The 27939-nt window shown below is 39.5% G+C and overlaps 1 protein-coding gene across 5 annotated transcripts in view; it reads left to right on the top strand.

Annotated features, from left to right (window-relative positions):
• Positions 1-27939, top strand: part of CDKAL1 (CDK5 regulatory subunit associated protein 1 like 1) — a 653278-nt gene that overhangs the window by 610671 nt on the left and 14668 nt on the right. For all 5 annotated transcript variants that reach the window (XM_007054896.4, XM_043540055.1, XM_043540053.1 and 2 more), the window contains 2 exons: positions 4483-4566; positions 9019-9183. In XM_007054896.4, the coding sequence (XP_007054958.3) occupies positions 4483-4566; positions 9019-9183 (249 nt within the window). The remainder of the gene's footprint in view (positions 1-4482; positions 4567-9018; positions 9184-27939) is intronic.

The following is a 27939-nucleotide window of genomic DNA, read 5'->3' as shown; positions in this document are numbered from 1 at the left end:
CTAGAATTTTGAATGTATTAAGTCTGTGACTACCCAGTGGATCAAAGGGGCCTATGTTCATTGTGCCCATGTATCCTCCTGAAGGCCTTGGTCAGAACAGCTGGCAATGCATGTATGAAAAGGCCACGGCTTATTTCAAATTACCAAAACCATTGTGTTCTCTACTTAAATGAAAAAATTTTGTGTTCTCTACAATTATTTTTCACATATGAATGGTGATGCTTTTGTCCCCTCCAACTAACAATGTCTAATGTTTAAGTTGATTTATCTGTTAACATAGCCATTTTTAATTACAGCAACAAAGATGACTTTCAGTTCCTCCATTCCTCTGCATTTATTCCCAAGAAATCGCCCACTCAAACAACAGCTGCCATCCTGAAGGCTTTGGCTTTTTGGGGGGCTGATGTTATTCACATATGTTATCTTTTGACAGCAGTCTCTTGTCCAGTTTCTCTTCTGCTGCTGTCCTTTTTACACTGCACCTGTCCACCCCACTGTCTCGAGGTAGGATAAGAGGGTCCCAGAAGCAGCATTCATATGGCTCCAGCTGGAACTCCTCCAGTTCAGCCTTGTCTTGGACCTAAAGAAGCAGAATGCTTACTAAACCACCTGACATATGTGAGACAGTACAGAGAACGTTGAGCGATTGGACTAGAACTCCCAATATCCAGCTGAAGTTGGAGTAGGTTGATGTTGCTGTGGTGATGTATCAGTATATTTTGACAGTAAATTACAGTGTTGGTAAACATTGCAGTACAATGTCAGGACATGAGTGATTGGTCATTTTTGACCTTCTTCAGAGCCATACAATGGCAAAGTGTTGCCCCAAAAATGAGTAGTGCTGGTCTGAAGCTTCCTCCCACTCTTTGCAAAAAGATGCACCATGGGCCCACTTCCTGCTGTAGTACTGCAAACCCATTCTGAATTCCCCTGGGATCTTAAAATTCATTGCCAGAAATTTCATGGAAACAACAGCTTATGTACCAAATGACTGGAGGATAGCTAATGTGACGCCAATTTTTAAAAAGGGTGCCAGAGGTGATCCCGGCAATTACAGGCCGGTAAGCCTAACTTCAGTACTGGGCAAACTGGTTGAAATAATAGTAAAGAACAGAATTGTCAGACACATAGGTGAATATTATTTGTTGGGAAAGAGTCAACATGGTTTTTGTAAAGGGAAATCATGCCTCACCAATCTACTAGAATTCTTTGAGGGGGTCAACAAGCATGTGGACAAGGGGGATACAGTGGATATAGTGTACTGAGATTTTCAGAAAGCCTTTGACAAGGTCCCTCACCAAAGGCTCTTAAGCAAAGTAAGCTGTCGTGGGATAAGAGGGAAGGTCCTCTGATGGATCAGCAACTGCTTAAAAGATAGGAAACAAAGGGTAGGAATAAATGATCAGTTTTCAGAATGGAGAGAGGTAAATAGTAGTGTCCGCCACGGGGTCTGTTCGTACTATTCAACATATTCATAATGATCTGGAGAAAGGGGTAAACATTGAGGTGGCAAAATTTGCAGATGATACAAAACTACTCAAGATAGTTGAGTGCAAAGTAGACTGCGAAGAGCTATGAAGGGATCTCAAAAACTGGGTGAGTGGGCAACAAAATGGCAGATGAAATTCAGCGTTGATAATGGCAAAGTAAAACACACTGGAAACCATAATCCGAACTGCACATATAAAATGATGGGATCTAAATTAGTGGTTACCAAGAGATCTTGGAGTCATTGTGGATAGTTCTCTGAAAACATCCACTCAATGTGCAGCAGCAGTCAAAAAAGCAAACAGAATGTGGGAATCATTAAGAAAGGGATAGATAAATAAGACAGCAAATATTGTATTGCCTCTATATAAACCCATGGTACATCCACATCTTGAATACTGTGTGCAGATGTGGTCTCCCTATCTCAAAAAAGATATATTCAAATTGGAAAAAGTACAGAAAAGGGCAAGAAAAATGATTCGGGGTATGGAGCAGCTTCTGTATGAGGAGAGATTAATAAGACTGGGACTTTTCAGAGACGACTAAGGGGGGATTTGATAGAGGTCTATAAAATCATGACTGGTGTGGAGAAAGTAAATAAGGAAGTGTTATTTACTCCTTCTCATAACACAAGAACTAGGGGTCACCCAATTAAATTAATAGGCAGCAGGTTTAAAACAAACAAAAGGAAGTATTTCTTCACAGAGCTTTGGAGCTGTGCTCCAACTCCGCTCCAGCTCCAGGCAAAAACCTGCAGCTCCACTGCTCCGGGGCTGCTCCGGGCTCCACTCCAAAGCCCTGTTTCTTCATACAATGCAGAGTCATCCTGTGGAACTCTTTGCCAGAGGATGTTGTGAAGGCCAAGACTATAACAGGGTTCAAGAAAGAACTAGATACATTCATGGAGGATAGGTCCATCAATGGCTATTAGCCAGGATGGGCAGGGATGTTGTCCCTAGCCTCTGTTTGCCAGAAGCTGGGAATGGGCGACAGGATGGATCACTTGAGGATTGCCTGGTTCTGTTCATTCCCTCTGGGGCGCCTGGCATTGCTCACCGTCGGAAGACAGGATACTGGGCTAGATGGACCTTTGATCTGATCCAGTATGACCGTTCTTAAGTTCTTATGTAAGTAGAAAGCTCTCTGTTCAGGGGAAGTGTTCCCTATAATCTTATTATATGACAGTTGTTTCTAGTGGCCTTTAGACATGCTCTTGCAAAACCCCTCTGAGGATTTGAATTGGATGATTGTTATACTGAGAGGAAAAATAGCATGGAAAATTTGGGGACATAGCATTGTTACATTAGATCTGTTTTACTAAAACTTTAATTCTATCATTATTTGTAATTACAGAATTCCCTGAGAACCATTGATAGATACTTAAACTGTGTTATAAATAACTCTCCAACATTAAAATGTGTGCAAACAAGCACAGTTTTCTCCCTGTAGGAGTCTCTCTATCCTAGTCTCTACCAGCTCTTAATCCATGGTTATTTCTACTAATTTTTAAAGAAGATCCAAACATTATGGTTAGTGCTGTTTTTCCTTCACTACTTACTACTTGAACTGTGTAAATGCAATCAGTTCATCTGGGTCTTCCTAGCTTTCTCAGAGTGATTGTTTCATAGGACCTCACAGTTTCTGTGTAACAGCCATGTCTCAGATGTGGTGGAAGTGATTTTTCTTTCTTTAAGTGACAGGTGGTCTTTAATGGAGTTTTGTTTACGTATACTAAATGCTTAAAAGCTAGGACATGTTGATGAGTCTCTAAATGGGGGATAAGAATAAAAGCAATAAACAAATTCAGTTTGCTGAGAAGCTGTAATTTGAAGAATGCATTTGTCAAACAAGTCAGAAAAAATCCAGTCTACGTTCAGATAAAATGTTCAGCTACAATTGGCCCAAGCTAAAAACATGGATATGAATATCCCCGAGCTAGGGAAAAGTCCAGATCTAAACTTCTTAAGGTAGCATACGAATGTATCAAACCAAAACCACTCATTCAAACATCTCTGAACTTTGAGAAAATTCAGGTCTTGATCTGTACTTGATAACTCAGGCCTATCTCTAAATACACTTGACTCTCCATGCTCAACTTTTTGGCAATGTCATAAAATATGATAGGTGCCTTTTAAAAGATATTCTTCACAATGGGCCATGTTTGGAGATAATAAATATGTTATAGCTTTTTTGTCCCATGTTCGTACTCCCTTGAACGTTATTGAATCTGTGTGTGTTGTTAAAAGATTTCCTCCTCACAGTCAGTCGTCTTAATCCAGGAGTGAAAATCTGTGATGACTACACCTATTGCCATGGGAACAAATGTGATGTCACAAATACAGCATTGTGATATCGCTGAGGAGGAAGATGGGCTGTAAAGGAATAAACCATTTTTGTTTACACACTGTCTTGTGTAGAAAATGTGGTTAAAGAATTCTGAAAAATGTGAAAGGTGAATGGACTTGTTTTATCCTTCTATATCTGGAGGTTTTCCACAGTATCACAGTTCCTCATCACTCACAGATGGTTATTACTATTTCATTGTGTCATTATGAAATTTCTACAAATTGGGATCTGACAGCAGCCTGTGCCTAGCTCATTTTTAAAAATTATTGCAAATAATACAGAAAGATGCTGGGGCTTTGTTTGATTTTGTGGGGTTATGGACAAAGGTGTATGTCTAAAATATTTTAATTTCTGACAACCCTATTCATAATGAGTGGAAAAAATCAGATTGACTTTTTGCATTGAAGATTCACATTTGAACAACACGTATATTACACCATGCAATTTCAAACTATGTTAATTTCATGTAATCAAATGGTCAATATTATCTTACAGGCAGTTTAATTCATTTAATTTTCTTGTTTTAGCTGCTAAATTAGCCAAAGGCACTCTGTTAATTTCAAGAGGAAGTTTCTGGAGCATCCTCCTTCAAGGAGTATTTTATGGGTTTTACTCTCAGACTCACTTCTTTACCTTTCTATTTTCCAGGTTGGCGAGAGACAGAGAGTTCTAGTAACAGAAGAATCTTTTGATTCCCAGTTTTATGTTGCTCACAATCAGTTCTACGAGCAGGTACTGTAAATAATAAACCAAATTAAAATCTCAATAATTTTCTCTTTACTTTCTGGTAATATCCCTGAACCAGTCCAACAGTAAAAGTGCTACAGTTCAAAAGACAGGCAAAGGAAAAAATGCTGCCTGCCAAGAGGAGTACAACTATCTAGATTGGGGTCTCAAACACACGGCCAATGGGAGCTTCGGGGGAGATACCTGGAGGAGCGGCTAGGGCAACACTCAGAGGCCCGTGCACCTCTCCCCACCCCCAGTCCCGGCCGCTTCCCGGAGCGACGCGGGAGAGGGCAGGCAGGGACCCGCCCCCCCAAACCCCTCCTGCAGCCGAACCCCCTCCTCTGAGCCCCCTGCTGCATCCCAACCCCCTGCCCTGAGCCACCTGCCACACCCCACACCCCTCCTGCACCCCGAACCCCTGCCCTGAGCCCCCTGCTGCACCCTGACCCCCTGCCCCTTCCTGCACCCCAACCCCCTGCCCTGAGTTCCCTGCTGCACCCTGCACCTCTCCTGCAGCCCCTGGGGGCAGGGAGGGGGCAGAGTTGGGGTGGGGATTTCAGGAAAGGGGTTGGAATGAGAGCTGGGAAGAGGTGGGGCAGTGGCAGGGTCTCACGGAAGGGGTGGAGTGGGGGCAGGGCCGGGGCAGCGGCAGGGGGGTGGTCAGTGGTGCGGCCCTTGGGCCAATGTACTAGTCCTCATGTGGCCCTTGTGGTCATTTGAGTTTGAGACCCCGATCTAGATTCATTAATGGGGATTCTGCATTGTGGTGTGTTGTAGCTGTCAAAATACCATAAATGAATTTAAAAATATCTAATGGATATTTGTGTACATGGATACACACAAAAACTGATGATTTCCAGTAATCTTTCAGATAGCACTTCTGGACAATGCAATTTGGCAGAGTCTTTGTTAAAAAAGAATAGAAAAAAGGCAAGAAAGATCTTGATTCAGAAGGAGCTTTTGCCTCTCATGTTTAGACTCATAGCACTTCAATCTTAAATATATGCAGTTTGTTTATGCAATTTGTTTTTAAGTATTTGCTTGCAAATGAAATCCTTCCACGTAGAACACAACCCTTCTGAACTACAATATCTGCCTCACAAAATTATCAGCGTTACTTAAATGCAGATAATTTGCCCCCAGACAATAAGGGTTAAATTAGTTTTCTTGCAATTGTCTGTGTTTCACTTAGTTTTTGAAAAAAAAAAAATGTTAAGCAGTATTCCTGAGTATGGTGTCTCAACTGCCATGAGAGAGAAACTATTGGTGATGACTGTGTATGCTGCACATAATTTAATTTACTTTCTTTTACTGCCATATAACATTGCAAGCACCCGTCTGATTTTCTGCATAGTGTATGGTAGATCTCTTTCAGCATTGTGTCACCACTTGACCTGCAACCTTGGGTGCCTTACAGTGCTTTGCTGCTGTAGCTCCCAGCCTGGGATGCTCACAGCAAGCCTACAAGCAAGCAGTTCACAACCTGAGTGTCTGTGTGCTAGATAGCCCTGCCTCACCAAAGACTCTTAAGTAAAGAAAAGAATCATGGGATAAGAGCCAAGGTTCTCGTGGATAAGTTAGTGGTTAAAGGGTAGGAATAAATGGTCAGTTTTCACAGTAGAGAGAGCTAAGTAGCAGTGTTCCCCAAGAATCTTTACTGGAACCAGAAATGATCTGGAAAAAGGGGTAAACAGTGAGTTGGCAAAGCTTGCAGACAATACTAAATTACTCAAAATAAGTCCAAAAGCAGATTGCGAAGAGTTACAAAGGGATCTCTCAAAACTGGGTAACTGGCTCACACGATGGGAGATGAAATTCAGTGTTGATAAATGCAAAGGTAATGCAGATTGCAAAACATAATCCCAACTATGCATACAAAATGATGGAATCTGAATTAGCTGTTACCACTTGTGAAAGAGATCTTGGAGTCATCATGGATAGTTGTCTGAAAACATCTGGGCAATATGCAGAGGCAGTCAAAAAAAAGCTAACAATGTTAGGCACCATTAGGAAAAGGATAGATAAGACAGAAAATATCATAATGCCACTATATAAATCCATGGTACGCCCACCCTTTGAATACTGCATGCAGTTCTGGTCACCCAATCTCAAAAAAAGGTATATTAGAATGGGAAAAGTACAGAGAAGGACAACAAAAATAATTAGGGGTATGGAACAGGTTTCATATGAGGAGAGATTAAAAAGATTGGGACTTTTCATCTTGGAGAAGAGATGACTGAGGGGAGATATGATAGAGGGCTATAAAATCATGAATGATGTGGAGAATGTGAATAATAAGTATTATTTTTCCCTTCATGTAACACATGAACCAGGGATCACCCAATGTAATTAATAGGCAGCAGGTTTAAAACTAACAAAGGGAAGTACTTCTTCACACAACACACAGCCAACCTGTGAAACTCATTGTCAGAGGATGGTAGAAAGGCTAAAAGTATAACTGGGTTCACAAAAGAATTAGATAAGTTCATGGAGGATAGATCCATCAATGGCTATTAGCCAAGATGGTCAGGGACGCAATCCATGCTAGAAGCTGGGACTTGACAATGGAGTAGATCATTCGATAAATTGCCCTGTTCTGTTCACTCCCTCTGAAGCATCTGGCCCAGTGCTGTTGGAAGACAGGATACTGGGCTAGATGGACCCAGTGTGGCCATTGTTCTGTTCTAACTTTTATGCAAGAATATTAATGATCAGTGAGTTACTGGTTTTTCAATGACACATTACATGACACCATTTAGATACAGCTTATACAAAAATGTGTTGGAGTAGTGAGTATGTCAGGCCTTAGAAGAGTTGCTGACACAGAGTAGTAAACCACAAATAGGCCTCTCTGTCAAAAACACTTTGGGAAATTAGGGCCATGTGTTTAGCAATTTGGATTTAAGTGCTTAAGTAAATACACTTTTCTTCCTGGTTGTTCCTGATACACTTTAGCTCAATTATAGGTTCCCTGTTGTTAAAGTCTTTGCTGTGCCATTTGTTCTTGAAGCAAGAAAAACTGTTCCAATGTATTTAGAAAGATCTCATTTCTCTTGCTTTACCAGCAATAGTATAAATTGAGCAGAAGAGTTGGAAGAGTTTATAGCATGTGGTCCATGTTCTGTGTCATTCTCAGGGAATTATAAGATCCTGGAGTTTTGTAAGATCAGGAAAGTGTGGCTTTGGCCTCTGTCCTCGGGGCATGCCTATCTCTTCTCAAATGTGCTTGCTATGTGTCAGGCACCTCAGCTGCAAAGGCCTTTATGATTATTTTTCATGTTCTCAGTATATTTTTATGATAATTGGTTATATTGAAAGAATCTGCTTTACAAAGAGAGTGAGGATGATGTTATTGTTTTAATATTTATTCTATCATAACACCAATGGTATGTCTACACTGCAGTGTAAGCCCAAGGTTAGTAGAACTCAAATTAGCAGGCCCTGGGTTTCTTAACATAGGGTTTCTTAACCTAGGACTTGAGTGTCTACACACATTTGTAACCCAGGTTAGGAGTTGTTGAACCCCGGATCCCAGCCTGGAGCTCCAGAGTCTACACTGAATTATGTGGGCCCAAATCCAACCACCCATAGCCCAAACTTTCTAGCACCCTCCCAAAATGTGGCTGCTCTAGCCGTTTGTTCATGGTGCAGTGTGGGAAAACTTGATTGTCCACCAAACTTGACTGTCCAGAGGACAAAGAAGGTTGACCCATGAGATTGTGGAATTATTTTGGCAGACTTGCAGAGCATGAGTCCAGTGGGGCTACACCTACACTGCAAAGCAACAGGGCTTGACTGCTGTGTCCTGGCTTGACTCAAGCTCAGACCCTCCACCTCCATGGGGTCCTGGGACCCTGGGTCTGAGCCCTGAGTTACTGCAATTTGTGTAGATGGAGGGGGGGTTAAGCCTGAGCCTGAGTGCAACCCCTGGGCTTACGTTGAAATGTAGACGTAACCCAAGAGGCCACAATAAAGATAACGGTGAGGCTCTCTATAAACACCTATGGACATTGTTTATGCCATGAAAATCTTACAGCTGAAGAACCAATAGGTTATCATGTAATAAAGAGATGAAAACAGAAAGATTTAGAGACATCTAGTAGAGTTATCTTCAGCAAGTAACCTTCAGAGGTGTTTGGATCTGATTCCTGATGTAAATTTTGCACCTCACACCCACCTCTTTTGTCTGCCAAAGGTATTACTCAGGCAATTAAGCATAGTTAAAAAGAGCAGACTTAATGCTGAATAGCTCTTTGGGAGTACAAATGGGAGATATTACCCAACAGAGACTTTTAGGAGGAGGTAGAGCATGCAGGTGAATGAGATTTGAGTTTTTCAGGTTTCACACTGACGTTTCACCAAAACTCTGGTTTCTGAATGAAATCTGTGGTGATTTGAGTCCTAAGACATTCAACATAGGAAATGTCTGTACCATCTGAACAATTTCTTTTAAAGGTTCTCGTGCCAAAGAACCCTGAATTCATGGGTAAAATGGTAGAAGTGGACATTTATGAAGCAGGGAAACATTTTATGAAGGGGCGGCCAGTGTCAGATGCCAATGTGTTCACTCCATCCATCACCAGACCGCTAGCAAAAGGACAGGTTTCCGGTATAACAGAGGTGAGTAAAAGACATTTTCTCCTTTACTACACTAGTAAAACAGCAGCTGTTCAAGAATAAGGATTCCAGGCTATGTTTCTGTTTTCATTTATAGTTCCCTTTTTATGTATGCATGAAGTTTTAATCTTCTGACAGTTTGAAATCTGAATTTAAAAGATGTTTTTGCTAATGCCCATAGCTTTATTTTTTTGCTCGTAAAGACCATAATAAACTTGTTTCTTGTTCCAGGATGTAACATGGAGAAAGAAATTATTAGCAGGGAAAAGATTCAACACTGGTGATTTATATAGTCTAGTATATCTCTAACCTAGTAAACTTTAGGAAAGAATTGTGTATTTTTCTTTATCAAAATATTTGTAATATAGAATACATTAATTTTAGTCCTGTATTAAAATACCTCAATGTACATCATTCCAGAGGTTCAGATTTTACCAGTAGAGAGAAGTATTCTATACTTCTAACATATTTGGTCAAAGCTAGACAGCTGATTTAGTCATGCAGAGAACATAAAACTTTTTTTCTTTTTTTAAAGGTAACTTTATCCTGTATTTTATACCTTGGCAAATATGGCAGTTTGCCAAGTGTTCTCTTACATGTCATGGAGCTCCTGTTGTAAAAGCTGATGGAGTGTGAAATGAAAATGTGTATCACATTTCTAGGCATCATTTGATGTCCTTTCTCCAGCAGAATTGTTCGGAGCTCCAAAAATATATGTAGCAGTAGTTTAGTGTATCGAAGAAAGATACCTGACAATTTATTTAGTCACCTTGCTGCTTTTTCCTTTTTACAGTAAATTGTAGACAAATATGAACAAGAAAAAACATTTCAGTCATTGTTACAGTTTGAGATGGTTGTTTTAAAATGGACACTTATGGACTAATACTCATAAGTTAGAATGGTATCTTGAAGGGGTTTGGCTGTGGAAAAACAGTACAACAGTGTAATAAATCTGTACATGCAGTAATGTGTTTGACACATCATAAAACATAAGTAACAACTTCATTGTGTGTGCGTGTGTGTGTGTATTGGGTTTTTGGTTTTTGGCCTGGCATAGGACTCTTAAGGGAGTAAGCAGCCAAAATCTCAAAGTGTCTGATTGGACTTTATAACTACTTAAACACGGCTGGTTTTTTCATCATGTTTTTTTAAAATAATCCACTGGAACAGAACCAGAGCTGTCATTAAGCTGAGTATGTGCTGCCAAAAGCTTGTAGCATGGGAATGAGCAGACTGAAGCTGACTGATAGTTTATATATTAAAAGAGAAAGAAAAAATTATTAGAACCAACATGATTCAAGTGATTTCAAAACAACTATGGAGATACAGGCAAGGTGCACAGTTCTCAGGTGATGTGCTACTGCCATTTGACCAGCTCCTGTACTGTCCAGATGCAAGGCAACAACAGGGACATGAAACACTAAATGGCTTTCAAAACTTTTTTGGCTGATTGAGTTTGTTCCTTAAGGAGTTGTATTACGTATATTTTCTTTATTGGACATGTTAAGAAAAGACTGCATGACCTAGAACTGTAGCTACCTGTGTCATCTTCAATAGTGGGAAGCTAAATCTGACAGTTTTGAACCATGCTTCAGTCATTTTATACTTCCTGCAGTTAGTTTCAGCATTTCCCACTAACAGATGTTTCTCTAATACTCAGGAGATGATTCTGGTACATACCCTGCTAGGAAATACATAGGATAGCACTCTGGTGGGTGTTTTTCTTTATTGCTTTTACTTGGAAGAAAAGATACTCTTAATATTTATTATTAGGGTTGGGCGTTTGGCAAAATTTTGAGGGACAGTTTTTTGTCCCCCACGGATCCGCTTGAGAAAACCAATTCTAGCTCAGAATTTTTGTGCAAAAACTGCATGACAGCCATCTTTGATGTCTTTGGCTTATGGAAAGAAAACAGGGAGATGTATGTGTGACTGTATGTTGCTCTTTACATTTATAATATGTTATATTCATATGTATGCACACAACAGATTGGGGGAATGGAGACATCTTGGAAAATATATATTCTATTCTGCCTCTAGAAGTGGAACAGGGCTCTGCAATATTGCCAACCTCAAGAGATCAAAAATCATGAGATTGGCCCCCAAAATCATGAGGGTTTTTTGTTTTGTTTTTTAAATCAGGTCATGTTTTTAGTGCATCTTTTGTCTCAACTCTCCTCTACTTTTCTGCCAAAGTCTGTGATAATTTCTGGTTGAAAAGTCATCCTTTAATGCACACAGATATGGACACCTCTCTCTGGCTGCTGACATAGAGACTCCACTTACCCTTTCCTCGACCCTAAGATAGAGGAACAGCCATTCATTTCTTATTATTGTTTTGATTCTCTCCCCTTCTAGTTTATTTTCTTTGATAAAAGAAAGATTGGATGGCAAATAGCTTGAGAACCACTGACCTACTTAATGAATCATGACTCTCACTCACATATAGAACTTATAATACTTTTTAGGGTTGATGAGTTACAGATATATATATTAAAAAACTTTACATTAATTCCTTCTTTCTGAATTTAGCTGAACAGTGTGTGGATGAGTATGTCAGGAAGGGGTCTTAGAAAAAATGAACATTGTACATTGTATGCAACAGCAGAAGAGAAATATGCTTCTGCTTATGTTTATGTAGTACTTCAATAAAAGAATAAATGACATTCACAAGTAAGTATGAAATAACTAATCAGTGTTAGCTAACGGGCAGTTGACCAGTAACCAGCCTCCTTGGGGAGCACAGTGTTATGTAATGTCTCTTCATTAAATATTTTTTAAAAATAAGTGTTGTAAGTACTTGTAATATTCCAAAATTGACAGTGTTTCAATGCAAAGACGTATTCATATAAGCGATAATGTCACAGTAAAAACAATGTGGGCTTGGTTTAGCCTTCTGCAAGAAGCAGCACTTCCCACCCAAACTCTTCTGCCCCTGAGACTGGGCCTCGCACCCCACCCGTGCTGCCTCTGCTCCCCTCTGCTCCAGACCCCCCTGCCACAACCCTTTCTTCATGCCTTCCCACATCCCACTTTACCCTATTCCCCCAAATCTGCCTCCCCACTGCCCTTCCTCCCCCTCATCCTCTCCATCCTTTCAGTGTCTCTACTGCTCCTCACAATTCCCTGTGTCGCCTCCTGAACCATACAGTGGCAGTCATTTTGCCTGTGGCCTGGCTTCAGTCTCAATCAAAAGAGTGGGAGGTAGCAGCTCACTTTATTAAGGACAGCCTCACTTTCACATGCAGCAACACTGTGGGGACCTGGCAGCCATCTTGCTGGCTTTAGCCCCATTGACAGTAATATTGAATAAGAGAAAATTCATGAGTGGACAGCTTTTCATCATGTGTTCATCAGACACATTAAAAACACCTCAGAGTTTCTACAGTTGCAATAAAATTATGTGAGTTGGCAATACTAGACTGTACCAGTTTTTGAAAGAGGAAATGCAAAACTCATGCATTTTGATTATTTGTTGTAACTATGGAAAAGCTAAACAGGTTTCAGAGTAACAGCCGTGTTAGTCTGTATTCGCAAAAAGAAAAGGAGTACTTGTGGCACCTTAGAGACTAACCAATTTATTTGAGCATAAGCTTTCGTGAGCTACAGCTCACTTCATCGGATGCATACTGTGGAAAATACAGAAGATGTTTTTATACACACAGACCATGAAAAAATGGGTGTTTATCACTACAAAAGGTTTTCTCTCTCCCCCCCCCCCCCCCTGCTGTTGGTTAGTCTCTAAGGTGCCACAAGTACTCCTTTTCTTTTAACAAATAAACAGTATGTGGGATGGAGGAGAAATTTTAAATGATGCTTGTACAAAAATTCAAACGTACAGCCCTCTTCCCTCCTGCCTGCCCAACCCCTTCCACATACAAACAGGCTGAGCCAGTTTTGAGGTTCCAAGGAGTTGGCAGCTGTAAGATGGTAACCAGCTGCCAGATGGTTCTTTTATGAGCCATCAGATGTCTGTCACTCAGCATAACTGTCCCTTAGACAGCTAGAAGCTCTTGTACTTAGAAGCCTGTATCTTGCAGCTGGCAATGCAAGCAGCTGAGATACCTAGGGGATTTGAGATAGATTGACATACAGTGTCACCAGTATTGGTCCCTCTTCTGCTTCTGTCAGTGGTCCTCTCATTGCAAATTTCTGTTCTCATCCTTTCGCTGTCCGTTGGGATGGAACAGGTTTTCAAAATGGCAGCCATTTGAAGAGGCATCTGAATTTAAATATAGGCAGTCTGGAGCAAGAGGAGTGAATAAGAAGGATATAGGTCCCATCTCAGTGAAGCACTTAAGCATATGCTTATGTCCATTCCTATTCAGCAAAGCACTTAAGCATGTGCTTAACTCCCAATTAAGTCAGTGAGACTTCAGTACATGCCTTAAAGTTAGGTACATGCATAGTGCTTTGATGAATAGGATGGAGTGTTGACTTAGGGCCATGACAGTGGTGATTGATGGCTACAGATATTACAGTACAGCAGCAAAGTAAATATGTTCTCCATAGTGTACCATAAGCATTATTTAGTGTTACAGTGTATGTTTCAGTGGACTCACCAAAAATATGTACTGTTTGAAAGAGTTTACTGTTTAAAGCAATACTCCCTCTTTCTGCTAGAAACAGAAGAATATTTCAAAATTGTACACATTAAGAGCAAACAATATGACAAAGAATAATTTTTTACAGTTGAAAACCTCAGAATGCACAGTTACATGTAAAGCAAGCTGCAAACCAGCGTGAACACAGAAAAACTGCATATAAATTGCATGATGGGAGAAACCTCAAACGGTGCAGAGTGTAGATGACTGTGAAATTGTGTGGAGTGGAGCTGGACTACTCTCATTGGAAAAAGAAATTGAAGCCCATTCCCTGCCTGTTGCATAACCTCCAGCAGTTTTCCATGATTAGCTCACAGAGAGCACTCAAACTACAATTCAAAATTAGCCAGAATGGCTTCTGCTGCCCCACTTGACAAACATGGGTGAGACTCAGGCAATCAGGGAACCAGAGTCAGTGTCATGTAAGTTGTGACCAGTCACCGTTGACCATACTTGAACTTCAAAGAGGTAATGCAAAAATTTCACACAATCTTTCATAAAGATTTTACTGATATCATAAAATCTTCCTAATTTAGTAAATATTTTTGCCAACTCATAAGCAGACAAAGTTTGAAGGAATATTTCACGCAGCTGTTTTTGTTGCTTTTTTAAAAAACGTTTAAAAGTACATCTGATGTATACATAAGTTGAATACATGTTGGTTAAGGATAATAAAAGCTTCTTCTCACAGCTACCCTCCCCATCAAATCCCACCCTCTTAGAAAAAGCCTGAGTAAATAGATGGGCCTGGCAAAATGCCCTGATGTTCAACCACCTCTGGCTCTGTTGGAAAAAGGGAGGAAGTGAGCCTCAGAATCAAGGGCTCTGAACTTAAGAAAGCCCAACCTTCAAGTGAACAGATCTAGGGACTGTAGTAGATGTGTTATATTCTAAAGCACTGCACTGCACAGCTGTTGTTTATCTGGACCAAAATTTTGCCTTAAAAGTAGAATTTTCAGTAAGAGCCACTGACAAGTGTACAGTTATAGTGATTCATAGGAAGATTAGTTTCAAACAAGTAAGCTATGATGATTACATTCTTCCCAGAAAAAAGAAAAGGAGTACTTGTGGCACCTTAGAGACTAACAAATTTATTAGAGCATAAGCTATAAGGTGGATAGAAAGTTGGCTAGATTGTCAGGCTCAACGGGTAGCGATCAATGGCTCCATGTCTAGTTGGCAGCCGGTATCAAGTGGAGTGCCCCAAGGGTCGTTAGTTACTTCCTTTTCTTCAAGGTGAGAAGGAAGTCTGGGAAGTGCTGCTTCTTGCAGAAGGCTAAACCAAGCCCACATTGTTTTTACTGCATTGCCAACAGATCGAGGGACGTGATCGTTCCCCTCTATTCGACATTGGTGAGGCCTCATCTGGAGTACTGTGTCCAGTTTTGGGCCCCACACTACAGGAAGGATGTGGAAAAATTGGAAAACGTCCAGCGGAGGGCAACAAAAATGATTAGGGGACTGGAACACATGACTTATGAGGAGAGGCTGAGGGAACTGGGATTGTTTAGTCTGCAGAAGAGAAGAATATGGGGGGATTTGATACCTGCTTTCAACTACCTGCAAGGGGGTTCCAAAGAGGATGCCTCTAGACTGTTCTCAGTGGTAGCAGATAACAGAACCAGGAGTAATGGTCTCAAGTTACAGTGGGGGAGGTTTAGGTTGGATATTAGGAAAAACTTTTTCACTAGGAGGGTGGTGAAACACTGGAATGCGTTACCTAGGGAGGTGGCGGAATCTCCTTCCTTAGAAGTTTTTAAGGTCAGGCTTGACAAAGCCCTGGCTGGGACGATTTAATTGGGGATTGGTCCTGCTTTGAGCAGGGGGTTGGACTAGATGACCCTGACATTCCAACCCTGACATTCTATGATTCTCACTAAAGCTTATGCTCTAATAAATTTGTTAGTCTCTAAGGTGCTACAAGTACTCCTTTTCTTTTTACCGACACAGACTAACACGGCTGCTACTCTGAAACCATTCTGCCCAGATTTCTCCTGGTTTAGACTGGTGTAAACTCTGCTCCAGCAGTAGAAAGTTGGCCAGTGGGGGATATAGCCATGGTGGGAATTTACATCCCATTGTGCCAGATTATGTGCCATTTCAGCAAAGGCCATAAGCAAGTGCCTAAATCCAGTTAAAATCAATGGGACTTAAGCATATGCTTAAGGGCTTTGCTGAATCACGGTCCTAATGAATCTAGCAAAATGTCTACACGCTTTGGGCATTTAAAAAAAATTGTTGATTATTTTCTAGTTCCAAGCAAACTTGTCATGAATTATTGCCTGCAATCTTTTTTTTTTTAAGCAGATAATGCAAATGTGTATCTTAATTCTACAATTAATTATTAGGTCTGTTTAGTTTCATAAAAGATAAAAATATGAAGTAAAGCTATAGACATGATATCCCTACATGTATGTACATAGGACCTGATTCAGCAAAACACTTAATGTGCATCCCTATTCAAAAGAGCACTTAAGCAAGCATAACCATGTGCTTAAATGATGTGACGAATAGATATTGACTTAACCATGTCCTTAAATGCTTTGCTCAATTGTTGTTCATGTTATTGCTGTGCATACTGAGTTTACTGTCAATGCTTAATAAATAAAATAACTATCAGGAATAAGCATCATAACTGTATGACAATGGTCCGAATGTTATTTACCTTTTAAGTAGCATTTCATGTGCTTCATTAAATTGCATTAAGTAAGTATGGGTTAAATCTTGTCATAGATCTGTGGGCCTGCTTAAACTCTCTAAGGGCTTTTCAGCATAAAAAAACCAAAGGAACGCACAAGTTTCCTACTTAAGGATTAACCTAAATCAGAGCACCCGTAAGAAAGCAAGTACCTGCAAGAGAACTGCTCTGTTGTTAGAAATTCAAACAGGAGGAGTTAAAACTTATGCACTACAAAAAATGATTCCACTTGTTTACTCAAGCTCTGTGTCACGAGGAGGACAAGTGAAACAGTTAAGCTGCAAGCTGAGGAATTTATAATAGTAAAGAACAGTGTTAATGGTCTCAGGGAGAAGCTAGGGGCAAAGCTGTCAGTCATAATTGAATATATCACCATATACAGATCCGCTGAGTCTGAGATCCCTTTGGTGGGAAATTTTCACCATATGACAAAATGGTAGAAAGGAAAAAATATTCTTTACAGAAAAAGACTATATGAATGTATAGGCATGCTGATTTTGGGTTTATCATAACTCTGGTTTTCTTAATATGCCTCAGTTCCCCTTCCTCTTGATACAAATTTAGATATCTCTTCAGTCAGCTGATTTATACACTGTTTCAATTGCTGTCCATGGTAACTTGTTCCACATGTTTTATTACCCTTTGTGTGAACTAGTTCTGCCAGAGTTCCATATTTATAATGTTTCTCATTTCATAATTCTTAGCTTGTTCCCTAGGTTAAGACTTTTAAAAATAAAAAAGGATCTTTGGGAGAAGTGAGCAGCAGCCAGAAGAGAAACCGGGGGAATGAGCCTCCCCAGTGGTTGGTCAGTCAATCTGTCTTTGTCTGTTTATTTCATGGGATCTGGTGACATTTCACCTCAGGATGTCTCTCTAAACTCTAGAAGAGCTTCACTCTCACAGTCAGCAGAGATGTTTTTTCTAGTCACTTAGCAAAAGGTGACCCTTAAACTTAACCAAATCTGATCTCTGCTGTCAGCAAACAGAAAAGCCTTGTTTATAGGCTGCCAAAAAGAACAGTCAACAAAGTATGGCTTAAAGGGGAGTCTCTGATTTTAGGGAGAAAGTGCTCCCTCACGGGCAAAATAATATGGAGATGGGAAAAAATACACTCTCTACTAAAGCAGGAATGAAATAAATAGATCTCTAAAATCTGAAGAGGAGACTTCCTTCAAGGACTTAGGGTTGGTCTATACTAAAAGTTTTACTGGCATAGCTATGTAGGTTGGGGGGGGAATCACACTGACATTGCTATGCCGGCAAAAGCCCTGGTGTAGATGCAGTTATACCAGCAAAAAAGTCCTTTTGCTGGAATAACATATTTCACTTAAGGAACTGATATAAGCTATTCTTGAAAAAGAACTGTTTTGATACCATGAGCTGCACCTCTATTGAGGGTGTATAATTCTGTGAGTATGTCTATACTGACAAACCTTTTTAAATGTACACAAGGCCTTGGAAAGAGACACGCAAGATCTGTCTGACCAGGAAACTGAAATAGAATCTGGTCAGATACCATTTTTGTAACAGAGAAAAGTTCTGAAACAGTTGAAAATGGGAAACAGTATCTAGAACTAAATATTGATGAATTAAAGTGAAAAAAGAACAAGAAAACAAATTAAGGATCAAAGGAGTCCCAGAGAACAATGAGATGGAGAACCTAAAATCATCTGTAGAAACCCTATTTAGAGACTTACTTAGAAAGGATGAGAATTCTCTTATATTAATCAATAGAGCTCACAAAACTCTACCTCCACTGAAGATTATCAGAAACAGAGTGGACCCATTTCACTGTCCTGGGGCAAACATATAAAATTTTATAAGGGCCTCTCTTCCCTCACCTTGAAGAAAAGGAAGGAACTAAGTTAGGACCGTAGGGCTACTGTAGAAAATCATTGGGGGGGGGGGAGAGGGGCTTCCCCTTTATGCTATATTTAAAAAAAAAAACCACAGCATTTTCTTATGTAGGAGACATAGATCTCTGAAGGACCTGAGGATAGAATTTGATCAGGAAGATTTGGAAGAAAATAGCCATGGTGAGAGATGGAAGCCTAAGAGCACATAGAACCTGGTAAAACTGAAGCTTACCTGAATAAATAGAGAGTGCATCCAAAAGAAATCCTACAGCAAAGAACTTTCTGTTATATGTGTCAGTGTAACAGGGTTGGCACCCATGTCTCGCAAGTGCCCCCTTCTGGTTGGGCATGTCTGCGGTCTTTAGTTCTGGTGTCCCCTTTTGGTAGTTCTCAGGCAAGTTTGTCAGACACAGCATTCCAGCCGAATCACTCTGTATGTTAACCAGCACAACCCCATTCCGAGGTATACAGTCCACCAGGGCCTGTCTCTCTCTAGCCCCTCCCCCGGCTTTGGCCTTTAAGTAGTCCAGCTCTGGTATGGGGTTGTATCCCCAGAGCTTCCTCCCTGGAGACACTATCTTCCTACAGCCCTCCCCAGACTCATTGCCTACTCCGTCCCAGCAACCAGCCAGGAGCTCCCTCAGTGCTACCACAGTCCCTGCTAGGAAACTGTCTGTGGCCCTGCTGCTCTTCTAGGCAGCCAGGCCTGCAGTCCTTTCTGCTCCAAGCAGCAACTAACCAGTGCTCGGCAGCCTTTTATATGGCCCTCTTGGGCCCTGACTGGCTGCTTCGCCAACAGCCACTCTAGCCTGCTTGCAGGATCTCTCCACTGCTCCTTCCCTGGAATGGGTGTGGCAGAACCCTGAGGCCTTCAGCAGGGGGCCTTTGAGCCTAGTCCACCCCATCACAGTCAAATTATAAATCAGAAAAGTGTGGTGTAGGGGGTAGGGAGATCCATTTCTATATTGTCTTTGATTTGTTTATTTATGAGTAAATAAATAAAATAATAAATAAAGCAGATTAAGTTGCTTTCCTTTTTTTGTGGCAGGAGAGGACCCCTCAGCTAATAGCTGGAGAGAGGGATAGGAAGGTGAGGGAGATGGATAAAAGGAAAACAGAAAAGACAAATCAGACACAATACTCCTTAGCCCTAAGTGGAGGAATACAATATGTAGAAAGGAAAGACAGCTTAGTTTTAAAAATAGTTGAAAAGGTATAAATCTTACCAACCATAAATAGATTTTTAAGATTGTAGTCTAACATGGGTTATAATCTTGCAGAGAAGATGGGTGGGTAATTTATCCCTGTGAGGGTTTTGGTTTTTTTAACTTTCTGTTCTTCATTTTCTCTCCTTTATGGATGCAAACTGAGGTCTATTAATTTGGTCTGATTGTTCCCAGTAATTGGTAACATTTTAAATTGGACAAGCAGCCAGGCATGTAGTCCTGGAAACCAAATAATTATCTGTTCACAGGATCTATGATGGATACATAATATTATCTTTAAATTTCTGGTTGTGCACAAGCTAGTACTACAAATGTAGCATTAAAGGTTGTGGGTCAACCAACTGTGTGCTTATATTTCATTATGTTGTGAGAATTTTTTTATAAAGCGGAACATTTGTTTGGAATATGCAGGCTTTCAAAAGTTTGTTTTATGAGAAAATATCACCTTCTCTGAATAGATTATTGGAAACTTAACTCCACGTTAATGATGTTTGCTTGTGACTATGGTCGAATAGGTTGTTCAAAAAGCTGATGAGGAGTTTGATAGATCCCATTGCTATAGAGCTGAGCAAAGCTGCTCACCTGTAATGAATGAGGAGCTTCATTTCCCACTCATCTCTACTGATTCTGAACTTCTTTTCTCCATTCCCTTTTCCCTCCAAGTCTGATGTTCTTTGGCTGCAACTAGCACTCAAATCCGTTAATTTTATCAGCTTGGATAGGTTACAAACTGCTGGTTTGGACTCCAAGAAAAATATATCACTGTTGCTGCATTAGACTTAAATTTGGCAAAATATCTTAACATGTCTCACTACCCAAGAATGGATGGTTTTCAGCACAACTTAAAAAAATAAATAAAAGGGAAATTTTTTTTCTTGCTGTATAAAATGCTTATTCAGTGAGTTGCATTATATTTAATAAAAATCGGTACAGTATTCAAAAATGTTTGCATTGAGTGGTGTCGAACATGTCATTCTTCTGCTCTTGTGCTATCTCCCTCTTTCTGCACTACAGTCTAGTGCAGTGCAAGGCGTCCAGCTGGTTACTGCTTTTACATGTATTCATCCGCTTTATTTAATGTGTTACTCTTGTTCCCTACTGATTATAAATAGAGGTCATGTTCTATAGTGTTAAATCCCTATTAATTAATCTTTTTTTCTTCTTGTCTTCCAAATACTGGAACAAAGCCATCTGTGGGTATTTAGAAAAAATATATTGCCTCAGAATGTCAAAGTGTGGGTCTACTCTGAAAAGTGACTTTGTAAAAATGGCATCATGGTGCTCTCTATATATCGATTTTCAGTGACCTATAGATTACCTGCTCTTGAGTAGGAGGAAAGGAGGATGAGGTTGGTGTGTTTTGGGTTTTGCTTTTTCTTATTTGTTTTTTTTTGGAATTGGAAGTCCAGCAAAGCTCAATCTGGGCTCTGAAAGTCAAGATGGATTCTTACTGGCTAATTTATCACCAGCAGAATAGTTTTTGCCATCAGAATTTAGCTAACAATTCTCTTGATCATGCAGAAGATGGAATAGAATATGTCTCACTGCCTCAGAACTGGACAGGTCCTGCTATGCTAAAAGGAATAAAAGATGGTAGCAGGTTCATATAGTTAAGGGGCCATTTTTATATAATCATTTTCAGAGTAGAACTGTGCTTTGAAGTACGAGGCAAGAACTTTTCTTTCTCGTGTAGTGCCCTGAGCCTACATGTTTTATTCATTCAGAACTCCTAGTGCAGTGGTCCCCAAACTTTTCAGTGTCCCGTCCCCCCCTTACCCCTGTCTGCACACCTCCCCTGGGCTGGGAGCAGGGATGTGGCTTGGGGGGTGGGGACGCGGACCAGGGCAAGGGGACTGAGGCTGGGGCCAGCAGCCCAGGCCACAGCCACACCCTCCTCTGTGTCCCCCTGGGGTGGCATGCCCCACAGTTTGGGGACCTCTGTCCTAGTGGCTTCACTAGAGGAAGCCCTGTAGCCTCAGGATCTGAGATTGTAACTTTACTGAAGGAAAGTCAGTTTCAGATGAAAGTGGGTATATTTTGGTTGGTTTCCTCTTTATTTCCAGAAGGATAATGTTATTTTGCTGGATGTCAGCATGTAATCCATTCAGATTACGCAATTATTTTAATCCTATGCTGCCCGTGTAGTTAATAGGAATAGAATATGAGTTTAAGGTGATGATTCAGCTGTGGATCAATTTACAGAATATGGAAGGATATGAACACACCAGTCATTTTTTCCTCCCACCTCAAGGGAAGACGTTAGGGCTAAATGTCACTTCTAATTTTGCATTTTATTTCTGTTGCCTGAGTGTATGTCTCATTTTTAGCTTTGTAGCCTACACAAATTCAGTGCCAATTGTATTTTCACATTTCATAGCTGCCTTGTGCCTGCTGCAGCACAGCACTGGGGGCCAGAGGGTGGGGCCTGTCCTTTTCTTCACACGTACAAAATTAAAAATTACCTAGCAGTGTATTATCAGTTTCACAAAACACTCTTCAGTTCTCCTACTGACATGCAAGGATGATTTTTAGGATTTTTTTCCAGTATGAATTTTAACTGGAAGGCTCTTTAGATAGAATGTAAAAGGTCTTTTTTTTCCTAATTTTCCTAATATTTTACTAAATATTCCATTTTATACATTCACCGAGTGTTAATTAGCTTTTAGCATTAAAAATAAAAAGGCAACAGCCGCTAATTTTCTCACTCTGACTGCTCCTTTTGGAGGTCGGTTATTTCCAACCAGCTGTGCCAGAGAAAGGCAGTATGGATTTGACATGTATACCTCTTCTAAGAATGGGAATTGGTTCTTGGAAAAGACAAAGATTGACCAAGGACATTGAGCAGATGTTTATATTACAGTGCTGCTCATAGTGCACATTCATATCCTCTCCTTTCTCTCTACTGGTTGGTGCTCCAAAATAAGATCTTATAACTAGTATTGCGCTTTTTAAAATACTTCTATATGTTGATTGCATATGTAATGGGAACTACAAATGTGAATCGTGTTTCCACCTTGTCCTCGTCCATCCAGGGCTTTGATCCTAGTAATGGCTTCACATGTATACTTAAGCACTGCAGCACAAAAAAAGCATATTGACCTTTTGAAAGGAAACAGAGGTTTAAAAGGGTTACATAACTTTCTCTCTTAACAGACAAAATGTCAGCAGGAGATTCAGGTGTTCTGGGTATTTTATACACACTGCTGATCAGTTGAAGTTCTGCCCCTTAAAAAGTACTTTAAGAATTTTTCCTCTCCATTTATTATTAATTTCAAAAACCATTGAAGTAAAAGGGTTTATTACTGTGGCAGCCAGTTTTGAAAGCAAGTGAAAATTGCATTCATGAGGTTAAGAAACAGCTTAATTTAAAACTGTTGAAAGTAGGTCTAATTTCAGACAGGTCTGCAAACCATGTTAGGAGCAAATTAGGGTGTTCCTCAATTCTATTACACCCTGAAGTCATTTGATGAAATGATCAATAGACTGCTAACTGATACTGTAATACTCTATTTTTATAACATTGTGGACTCTTGCTGCCTGTTTTTGAAAGGTAACAATGAGAATTATAAATGCAACACTGCATTTATACTGACAGGTTTCAGAGTAACAGCCGTGTTAGTCTGTATTCGCAAAAAGAAAAGGAGGACTTGTGGCACCTTAGAGACTAAATTGGTTAGTCTCTAAGGTGCCACAAGTCCTCCTTTTCTTTTTGCATTTATACTTTTTATTTAATATGTATATTATTCTTGTAAATCCGATATAATTTTACTAGGACAAATCTATTGAAGTAGTTCTGATCTAAGATTATAATTACCTTCGTTTTATAGGGATTCTTTATACTTTAGGTTTCATAATTTTTCTTGTTACAGTGATGGAACAATTTAGCTCTTACATGCTGAATGATGTTCCCATAATACTTTACTGTGTCTGTGGCCCTTTGATGGTGACTTATCCAAGTACAAACTAGAATATAATTAGTGTGATCTGATTGTTGGATATTAGTTTTTGTTTTAACGGCATCATTAATTTTACAATGACTTTCATATCCTAATTATTTCAGATGGTGTATTAATTTACATAGCCCAAAGGGCTTCACGGTGACAATGACATTTTCAGAACAGCATCCCTTCTTTCACATTCTCTCCATCATTATACTGTATCTTCATAACTAATTCATTGAATGGTCGCCTTATCCCATAATGAGTAATCAAACGGTCACATCATTGTATCCTTGTAAGTCAAGATGGAAAAGCAGGTTAACCCAAAAGGTTAGCCCTAATTGAGAACTGTGACAGAGAATTCAGCCCTGACCAATGCAATTTCAGAAGCATAAAGTTCCTCTTCAAGTCTTTTGGTTTGGGTGGTCTGGATCTGGGTTTTGAATTTTGTTACCAGCAGCTTTAGACAGGAAATCTTTTGTTGTGCCAGGGATGAGAAGGAGGCTGGATGAAAAGAAAGAGCCTTTTCAGTAGAAGATAGAGATGGATTTCTAAGCAACAGTAGTATTTGCTTTAATTTGAGTGATTAAGTACCTTATATTTCCATGTCATCAAAATGCCATCCTTTGGGGTGGCTCTCTGAAAACTAGAGACTTAATTCTATTGTCTGAGACATATACTCCTAAATGCAGTAGGAACATTCAAAAAACTAGATATGGCCTAATTGAACATATTAGTTATCTATTAATATTAGACATTTCCAAAGTAATGAAGCAAACTTACTGAACCAGGACTCACATCAAGAGGTTATTTTTACATATAGTAACCATGTATACTTGAAGTATATAATGTAATATTAGGCTTTCATGCAGCATCCTCTATCATGTATTCAAACAGATCAAACCATTGCTGTTTCAGGTGAATCAGAATTATAAAAAGACTTGTTTCCCTTCTTAAAACCAAACAATCTCTCCCTAAATCTGAGATCTCTGGAAAGTATTTCTATCAAATTACAGAACGAGAGAATTACTTTTAAAACTTGTGTTTTATCTCTGAGAACCTAAGGGTGTTCCTGAGGCCTGACACTTGGATTTATTTGACTTTATATTCAGTTCTCTTCTCTACTTTTGTTTCCAACACAAACTGTTCCTGTGAGGGTTTTTTTGGAGAACTGTAAAAGAAAAGAGAGATTAATGCGCAGTACACCAATCTTGATCTCTTACTCCTAACTTTTCCTCATTAATTGTCTGTAAATGCATCACGTGGCAGGATTTCTTTCCCACTGATTCACTCCTTCAGGTGCTAAAACACTGCATAGAGATGCAGAAATATTTTTGCTGACACACACTGATGCCAGGCCAGGTGGCTCCTATTAGCTCCAATCCAAGAGTATAACTGGAGTTGAAGTGGCCTGTAAGCAGAAGGAACTGAAGAAGGAAAACTCTAGGAACAGTCAAACTTCAGAGAAAACTTAGGCTGAAACTTTCTTGGTGGTGGTGGTGGTTGTTAACAATAAGGGGGTGTATTTGGACCATATCAAGTGTGCAGATACACTGGAGCAGGGTGGGAACTCCATCTGCTTACTGGGTCTTTTAGATAATTGTACCATGGTTGATCTTTCATCGCAAAGGATCTCAAAGCACTTTATAAATGATCACAGTTAGAGCTTGCGATACCTTCTGGGATCAGTTCAAAACAGGTTCTCGGGTTTTTATGTCATAACCAATGTGTGAGTTTGTAGGCCCTGATCTTCAGAAGGGGTTGGCTCAAAATTAACATGGTTTTCCTGTGTTTGAATATTGGACTTCTCTAAGATTCCATTCTATTCTAAGTCAACAGACAAGCTCCGAGTTCAGTGGGTTCATGCATCTTTGCTTTGGTTCACTGGAAATGGGACTAAGCCTCAGTTTTGATGAACAACAAAACTATGACCTTGGAAAAATATATTTTTCCATATAAAAGTAAATATAAAATGTGAGTCAAAATACAAAATCAGACAATATCCAGTAACAGGGAATTACAGAGGGTATTATTTTATTAGGCTGTAGCCTGCCAGAGTCCGATAGACACTCGGGCTAAGAGAAAAGGATTTTGTGTGTGCGTTTTTGCTAGATCATGAGAGCTCACCTAAAATGCAGCTCCTCTGTCTGAGAAACCAAGTGAAAATGGCTTATATCAGACTGACCCACCCGATGACGTGATGAACAGCAGACAACAGGAATATAAAAGGTTATATCGTTTGACTTGCTTTATGACCTCAGTGTAAACAAACTCAGCTCGGACTCTAACTCCTCCTTGAACCATCATCTTGAACAGTTCACAGATAGAGTAAAAAAGCTTTGCTGAATACTTTGTAGTCAAAAAATGTTCTAAGAAATCAGTGCTTTTAAGTAAACACATGTCAATCTCAAACTGAAGTAGTGAGTACTTTTGGAGTTACCCAAATGCTCTATACTGCGTTACAATACAATATATATTAGTAAAAATTAGGGCTGTCAAGCAATTAAAAAAATTAATTGTGCGATTAATCACACTGTTAAACAATAATAGAATACCATTTATTTAAATATTTTTGGGTGTTTTCTATATTTTGAAATATATTGATTTCAATTACAACACAGAATACAAAGTGTATAGTGATCACTTTTTATTTATTTTTATTACAAGTATTTGCACTGTAAAAAAACAAAAGAAATAGTATTTTACAATTCACCTAATACAAGTACTGTAGTGCAGTCTCTTAATCATGAAAGTTAACTTGTTTGTTTGAGCGATTGGCTGAACAAGATGTAGGACCAAGTGGACTTGTAGGCTCTGAAGTTTTATATTGATTTGTTTTTGATTGCAGTTATGTAAGAAAAAAAGTCTACATTTGTAAGTTTCACTTTCACGACAAAGAGATCGCACTACAGTACTTGTATGAGATGAATTGAAAAATACTATTTCTCTTGTTTACCATTTTTACAGTGCAAATATTTATAATAAAAAAGTCCATTTTGATTTCAATTAAAACACAGAATACAGTATATATGAAAATGTAGAAAAACATCCAAAATATTTAATAAATTTCGATTGTATTCTGTTCTTTGACAGTGCGATTAAAACGGCGATGACTCATGATTAATTTTTTGAAGTTAATCGCGAGTTAACTGCGATGAATCGACAGCCCTGGTAAAAATAGTTGGAAGTGTAAACAAATCTAAAAGTGCCTGTACCTAAAAATGAAATTTTGTAACATGAAAAATCCATGTACTTTTTTGTCTAATGCCTCCGATGTTCAGGTTACAGGAACAGCAATATTAATGCTATTTAGTATTTGTATTGATGTGCGTCATCCCTGCTAGTGGAGTTATGTCAGCCCACTATGTACCAGAAAACTGACTAAGTCCCTCGCTACTCTCCCAAGCATAATTAAAAACCTGAGTTTTTGGAATTACAGAGGTGAGAGCTATAAACCTCCCAGCTAAATCTTGTTATTCTGAGAGAGTATAAAGGATGTAAATAAAACAACAGTCTGTGCACATAGGTACTTCTTCCCAAAATTAATAAAGTGTGTGAATTTCACCAATTACTGTATTTGTTTTATTAAGAACAAGCTGAAATTGTCACAACTTTTTCTAATGCTACTAGGTTATATGACAGCTTTAATCTATCCTGTTCCTTAGCTAACATTACTGAATGTGCACTCAGTACGTTCTTCAACTTTTTATTATTACTGAGGTCACAAGTGGCCAGTAGAAAGTCATTTTTTAATTAAATACATTAATGCAAAGGCAGATTAAAGGCCACCCAGTTCACAACTATCTTAAGATATAAAGATGCTGAGTGAGAATATAGAACAGGCTTTAAATGCTAAAAGCACTTTAAGGGCTTGTCTACATAGACATTTAGTTCTTCTTTGAGTAAGGTCCTGATGAGTGCTCCACTTCAGGCTCACACCCTTTGTGCCTTTAATTGGAGATTTTTGGTAAAGTAGAACCTCAGAGTTATGAACACCTCAGAAATGGAGGTTATTTGTAATTCTGAAATGTAACGTTATGGTTGTTCTTTCGAAAGTTTACAGCTGAACACTGGCTTAATACAGCTTTGTAACTTTACTATGCAGAAGAAAAATGCTGCTTTCCCTTTAGTTTTTAGTAGTTTAGTAGTTTAGGCCCACACATGAGCGCTGCACTTCCTTGTGCCATGCCCCAAGCCTAAATATGGTTAAATGGGCAAACCACCCTCAGTTTCTTCTGCCTTGGCTTCAAGATGTGCATTAGCCTGCTTTATTAAAACTGAGACTCTCCAGCAGACCTCAGATCCGAGCCAGAAGACCCATCCCTGCACATCAGTCTCTGAGTGAACACAAAAAGAAAAGGAGTACTAGTGGCACCTTAGAGACTAACCAATTTATTTATTAGTCTCTGAGATGCCACTAGTACTCTTTTTCTTTTT

The sequence above is a fragment of the Chelonia mydas genome, chromosome 2, assembly GCF_015237465.2.
Source record: "Chelonia mydas isolate rCheMyd1 chromosome 2, rCheMyd1.pri.v2, whole genome shotgun sequence".
Lineage (NCBI taxonomy): Eukaryota > Metazoa > Chordata > Testudines > Cheloniidae > Chelonia > Chelonia mydas.
This window is presented reverse-complemented; position numbering and strand designations above follow the sequence as displayed.